Source organism: Euprymna scolopes, chromosome 5 (assembly GCF_053919585.1).
Source record: "Euprymna scolopes isolate OS-2025 chromosome 5, ASM5391958v1, whole genome shotgun sequence".
NCBI classification, from domain to species: Eukaryota; Metazoa; Mollusca; class Cephalopoda; order Sepiida; family Sepiolidae; genus Euprymna; species Euprymna scolopes.
In genome coordinates, this window is record NC_136486.1 from 145793116 (window position 1) to 145799908 (window position 6793).

The following is a 6793-nucleotide window of genomic DNA, read 5'->3' on the forward strand; positions in this document are numbered from 1 at the left end:
CTGCATAATGTAGCCAGACTTTGTGGGGACCCTGTATATATATATATATATATATATATATATATATATATATATATATATATATATATGTATATATATATATGTGTGTGTGTGATCTTATGCATATAAATATATTGTATGATATATATGTATGTATATATATATGTGTGTGTGTGATCTTATGCATATAAATATATTGTATGATATATATATGTATGTATATTTATATGTGTGTGTGATCTTATGTATATAAATATATTGTATGATATATATATATGTATATATATATATGTGTGATCTTATGTATATAAATATATTGTATGATGATGATAAGTATACATATATATACATACATATATATATATATATATATATATATATATAATCTTATGTACATAAAAATATTGTATGATTATGAAAACCATACGATTTATTTTGCAGCATTATAAAAGAAATGGACGGTAAACGGTCATAAATGCTATTTTCATCAAGTCATCCATATTAAATCATGTTTTTTTTTTATTTATTTCAATATATAATTATGCTAGTTTGTTTTTTTTTACAACGTTTTTTTATTATTATTAAGTTTTGTTTCTTTGTTCACACATACGTCATGATGTTACCGTATTTAATAATCGTGCCCTTTTTTGTGTTCATAAAACCCCTTTCGCCACTTAGTTTTGGGGTTTTTTTTAAACCTCTTTCGACATTTGGTTAGTTTGGGTCTTTTTTTTAAACCTCTTTCAACATTTGGTTAGTTTGAGTCTTTTTTTTTTAGTTTATTTACTTGTTTTTACACGTGAACAAAGTTTCTTTTATTTTCTTCGTCAAGACTTAAAATGGGTCCTGGATATGACCTTAAACTATATCCAATTGTGAGGCCCCAGCTTGTGGGCTTTGGAGAGTGTGGAGCCACCCTTTAATTGCCACTGCTCCCAGGTTCACTCTGACCCGGAGTGGTAGTACCTGTTAGGGTCCCAACTTTGGGTTAAATAGAAACCGACTTGAAACAAAATATATATTCTATCAAAAGATTTTTCTTCAAAATAACTGGATTCGGCATTAAATAACCTGAAAAGGGTTGATATGCCGTAAAACAAAAATAACCAACCAAGACTTAAACGTTGCGGGATGACATCATAAATGACATGATGTTGCCACATATGATAGCAAGGAAGATTAACTAAAATTAAATAAAATTTAGCAACGTATCGGGACTCGTCCCTAAAACTGGCTATCATCCGTCCAGTGTCTTTTATGAATCATAAAGTATTAGGACCGACGACCACTGATGGTTGAAATATGCAATTAGTTATTTTCGCATAAAGTTTCGAAAGAGTGTAAAACAATTCATTCCTGATTTCGTCTCTAAATGATCTGCTTCATATACATTATGTGTACACTTTCTATATTATCAGCTTACGAAATTATTTGTAAATTGCTTTTACAACATCAGTAATTTGCTACTTTTGGAGGCTAAGTGATTAACGACACGGCGTGCCTAGTTCGAATCCAATTCGTTACACAGAAACACTTTCATCAAACTCACACCTGACTTTGTGTCTAACCTTCTGAACAGGATGTAAATAATAAAAAAAAAATATCTGTAAAACGTTTACGTGAACTTTAAATACAATCTCTTTGAGTTAACCAAGAGAAAACAAAAGCCCAGTGGATTACGATCTGAAAAATGAAGCACCCACTGTTGTTCAGATTTTCAAGAGATTACACTAATATCAAACATGACTCCAATCAGTTCTAGTGTTTAATCATGTATAAAAAGTATAGTCATATCTTGCTTAAATCACCGGGTTTGAAATGTAATATCTTGTCGATGTTGTAGAGAAATCTACCTATGATTCTCCAGTGTAAATACATTGTTAAATGATTACCAAATCTCCAGTGGAAATTCCCATATTTCTTTTCCTTTGTCAGAGTGATTAACAGTCGCAAATTCAAGATAAAAAATAGTTCAACATTCAATGCCACAAACCACCAATAACGCTATTCTGGTGTCGAATCAGCTCGAAATCTAATTTAGTTAATAATATCGTCGGCATCTACATCAGTTTATGCGCAGTATCGAGGTACATCTAAAACACAAATTTCAAGTTTCTACTGCAGCTGTTCAGCTGAAAAAGTTATGGACATGCGTACAATCACGCGAACATACATGCAGACCTTATATTTTATTTATATATAGATATGAAGATAATATAAATTTCTGAAATTATTTGCATCTATCAAAATTTTTCCCATTTCATAAGGTTCCGTTCCAGTTTCAACTTAACTGATATGTAATAATTTCTTTGTTTTTTTTTATAATTTTTCTTTGTTCTGTAGGCTCCGGCCGGAAGCCTTCCCCTTTCACCGAAACCAGTTGTCTGGTTATTGAGACTGTTGAGAAGAAGATTGGTCTCACAACTAACAAAAAGCTCCGAGGTGACGCTAGCAAGGTTATGGCCAAGGGTGGTGGTTTGAAAAAGGCTTTCAATAACCGCTTAGTCAATATCACTATAGATGTCAAAGATGCCGGTGAGTATAAGATGTATAAATACAGTGAAAATAAGGGACATGTCAGGTATATTTTGGTTATTTATATGGTGTTTTCTCTCTCTCTCTCTCTCTCTCTCTCTCTCTCTCTCTCTCTCTCTCTCTCTCTCTCTCTCTTTCTTTCTCTCTCTCTCTCTCTCTCTCTCTCTCTCTCTCTAATTGATTGAATAATAACCTTGTTTTGTTTTAGGAATGAGAAAATATTTTAGGACTATAAAACTGTATACACAATGTTCGGTTTGATTGTACAAATATACACATACACATGCACGCACACACGCATAATAAGTTATATATAATCATAGAATAATATATATAATTATTTCTATAATATTACAACGAAACCATGAAAGCTACAAACCGAAATTCTTAGACTCAAGTTTCGCACTCTTTCAAACACATTATTAGAACATATCCGAACTCAGGATTCGAAATCCTAATCACCTGCATGCGACGCGAAAACCTGGCGAATTGGACCACTACACAACATACAAAAAAGAACTCACATAAATTAAGCAAACCGCGGCGAAGGCTGATTGTGGAATATATCTACATCATCTACATCAGTTTATGCGCAGTATCGAGGTACATCTAAAACACAAATTTAAAGTTTCTACTGCAGCTGTTCAGACAATGGAACACGTACATCAAGTCTGTTGCCAAGGTCGCTGGAAAAATGGTGGGATCCTTCTACTGCTCCAGAAGATATCTCACTACTGATGCAATTCTCTATCTATATAAAAGCCAAGTACGTCCAAGGATGAAATACTGTTGCCATATCTGGGCAAGAACTGCTAAAAACAGCCTATCCTGCCTTGACAGAGTACAAAATAGACTTCGTGGCTTAGTGGGGGATGCCCTTTTCTCTACCCTGCAACCTCTCTCCCACAGAAGAAACGTTGCGAGCCTGTCCTTGTTTTATCGTTATTTCCATGGCAGGTGCTCGTCTGAACTCCAATCTCTGGTCCCCCCTCGCGAATCTTTCACGAAAAACACCCGTCTAGCTGAATCCACTGTGAAAAATTTCCCCCACTCTATATGTGCCTAAATCAAAACGCGGATTCCATAAACAAAGCTTCTTTCTTAGAACTGCACGCCTGTGGAACTCTGTTCCGTCTGCCTGCTTCCCACTGGACTACAACTTGGATGTCTTCAAGTCCAATGTTGACAAATTCCTAATGTACCGCCCCCTAAAGTAGACACTTCATCAAATCTCCACACTGACGTAATGTACTTGCAATAACCCTTATCCCTGAGTGGCTTCAGGGCCTTGATAAGTGGTGATCACTGTGTAAAAAAAAAATAAAAATAAAAAATATCTACTCTGCTCTGCAATAGATGTAGTTATCCACTATCAACTACCACAAGTAGGATTATAGCCTACACACGTTACCTCGATGACGTCCAACAAGCTAACCCAGCGAACAAATTAATTTTTAATGTGAGATGATATATATATAATTATTTCCAACGCTGCAACCCACATAAACCGTGAAAGCCACAGACTGGAACTTCTAGACTCAAGTTTCGCCCTTTTCTAGGGGTTTCTGTTTGCTAGACTCAACCTACAATTGATGGCAGATAAGAATGCATACCTAATTTCTTCACTTAACATAACTGACACCCACGCAAGTATGAAATATTTATGTTCAAATTCGAGTAAATTACTTTTATCAGTTTCACGTCTATAACGACATTTTGATAATTTATCTCCAACAATTATATAGAGTGGCCTCATTTTTTTAAATATTAATGTGAAGTGACATAACTAGTAATAACATATACGCAAATACACACATACATATATATATATGATTATATATATATATATATATATATATATATATATATAAGAAATTGAATGTAAACTCTGTAAATTAGAATTTAGAACAAATTTATATATATATGTATGTATATATACGTATATATATGTATATATATATGTTTATATATGTATGTATATATATATATATATATATATATATATATAGTTATTCATAGACTGTTCTGCTGTATCCCATTCTTTAGTGTAGATAGATCAGCACTTGCCCTTGAAAAGAACATATACAAACAGAGGTTGAAGAGAATTGATTATTTTTTCGGCCATAAACTGGTCCCCTTATATCGGATTTGAAACCGACGGTACCAGTGTTTTCTGACCTTTTATAAAATTTTAAAATAAATATTATGCTCTTATATTGAATTTTTCTTTATAATTGAGCACTTTGTTGGCGTTAATTCTTACAGACACCACACGGATATATATACATATACATATATATATATATATATATATATATATATATATATATATATATATATATATATATATATATACAGTATGGGTGCCCGGGTATTTGGAGGTGTATGCTGAGTAAAAAAAAAAAAAGCGGTCAATTTTTTTAACTTTGATCCTTATTATGACCCCTTAAAATTTATTGTTTTGGGTTCAAATCAAGTTATTAAGTTAGATCCATGTCCAAAATCTAAAAATTGCAAGTGACTAAACTCAAAATTGTCGGAGAAGTTTGGTAGAGTTCTCAAAGGTCAAATCGTTGAACTTTGACCCCTTAATCGCCAAATTTTTGTCCAAAAACTGATCACCTCGATTTTCCCAAATCTCAGTACCCTGTATATCAAATTTCCAGTCTGTAGACAAAAAATTGACAGAGTTATTGCGTATGGAAATGTACACACACAGACAGATAGACAGACACTTTCACTTTTATAGATATATAGATATATGATAAAAAGTCTATATTTCAAATTTCAAGATGTTGTCCATCTTACCGTTTATTTCTTTCAGCATGTTGAAATGTTCAATTTCGTACCGCAGAATCATTCATGTAATTATTATGAGAATTGTTGAATTTATTCCGCCATTACTCATCAACTTTATAAGAAATATGAGAATGATTACAAAATCCAAAGAATCGAAAAGAAGCTGCAATTGTCTTTTCTTTTAGTTACGCCATCTTTCCCATAGTCCTTTTATTTTCTTTTAGTTGGTACTTGATATATTAATTAAGGATTTTTTAACCTTTTTTTAACAAATGGTTACATTATTTGAGCTAAATTTAGAAACTGCCATTAGAAACATTAGATATACTAGTTCATTTATTTGTAGAAATTTTCTAAGATTTAAAAAAATAATGTCTCATGTCTTTTTTTTTTTCTTTTTTTTTTAGGTCACGGTATGTTGAACATTGGTATGGTATCTTCCAACGGTAACCCAGCAGCTGAGTTAAGTTACAAGGCCACCTCTAAGAATGTCTACACTCTTTCCTACAAAGTCAATGAAACCGGAGAGCATACGCTGATGATCCTGTGGGGAGAGGATCACATTCCTGGAAGCCCTTTCATCATCAATTGCTAAAAGAGAAAAAAATAATTTTTTAATGGAATAAAAAATAATCACTCAATTCACTTCTTCCAACACACACTCACACACACACAATATATATATATATATATATATATATATATATATATATATATATATATATATATATATATATAATCAATACACAAATGAAAGTCCGCTTGTTTTCCAATGCCTCCATTTTCATCTGAAAAGGGTTTTTTCTCATTCCCATGGGATTATTGTTAAATGCGAACAAACATATTTTTCTAAATTGTATTCAGATATCAGTACGTATAATGCGCAAATAAAATTTTACCGCTTAGATCGTCCCGTAAAACTGATTGGCTAAAATTTTCTTAGATCGATAGATATAAATTTATAAATGATATTTGAATACGAATAATTGCATTTTGGCTAGGATGACCTTTGTTTTATAATTGTAATTTGAATACTGTCAAATTAATAAGGCATTTTCAAGGATATTTTTTAATAACAGCTACTGATGAGGTCGACTAAACGTACACTAAATTTAACTTATCGCAGACATAGCACCTACCTAATTCGATTTCTAAAGAAAGAATTCGATTATATAATGGTGAAAAGAAAATTGGCTACAATTGTTAAATAGAAATAGATTTAGTATTTGCATAAGCCGATTTATGAAAAGTCTCCAATTATAAAAGAGAATTAACTACATAAGAATGAAAAAAGAAGACCTTAACTAAATTTTTGTAAATAGAAAACGGAGATCCTCAGCTGCTTACCATGTAGCTGTTTCAGCGATTTAAAAACAGGGCAGCTGTTAAATACATGGATCACCAGTAGATAATACCACTTCCCCCAATAAGAAAATGTAGAATAATACGGTTACTATTT

General features: G+C 32.1%; 1 protein-coding gene across 12 annotated transcripts in view; it reads left to right on the forward strand.

Annotated features, from left to right (window-relative positions):
• LOC145277001 (filamin-A-like) overlaps positions 1 to 6056 on the forward strand; it is a 257559-nt gene extending 251503 nt beyond the window's left edge. For all 12 annotated transcript variants that reach the window (XR_013868075.1, XR_013868074.1, XR_013868076.1 and 9 more), the window contains 2 exons: positions 2344 to 2535; positions 5742 to 6056. Coding sequence is in view for 8 of the 12 variants with exons in the window: in XM_080128586.1 (XP_079984712.1) it covers positions 2344 to 2535; positions 5742 to 5929 (380 nt within the window). In the remaining 4 variants the exon portion in view is untranslated. The remainder of the gene's footprint in view (positions 1 to 2343; positions 2536 to 5741) is intronic.
• Positions 6057 to 6793: the final 737 nt, after the last annotated feature.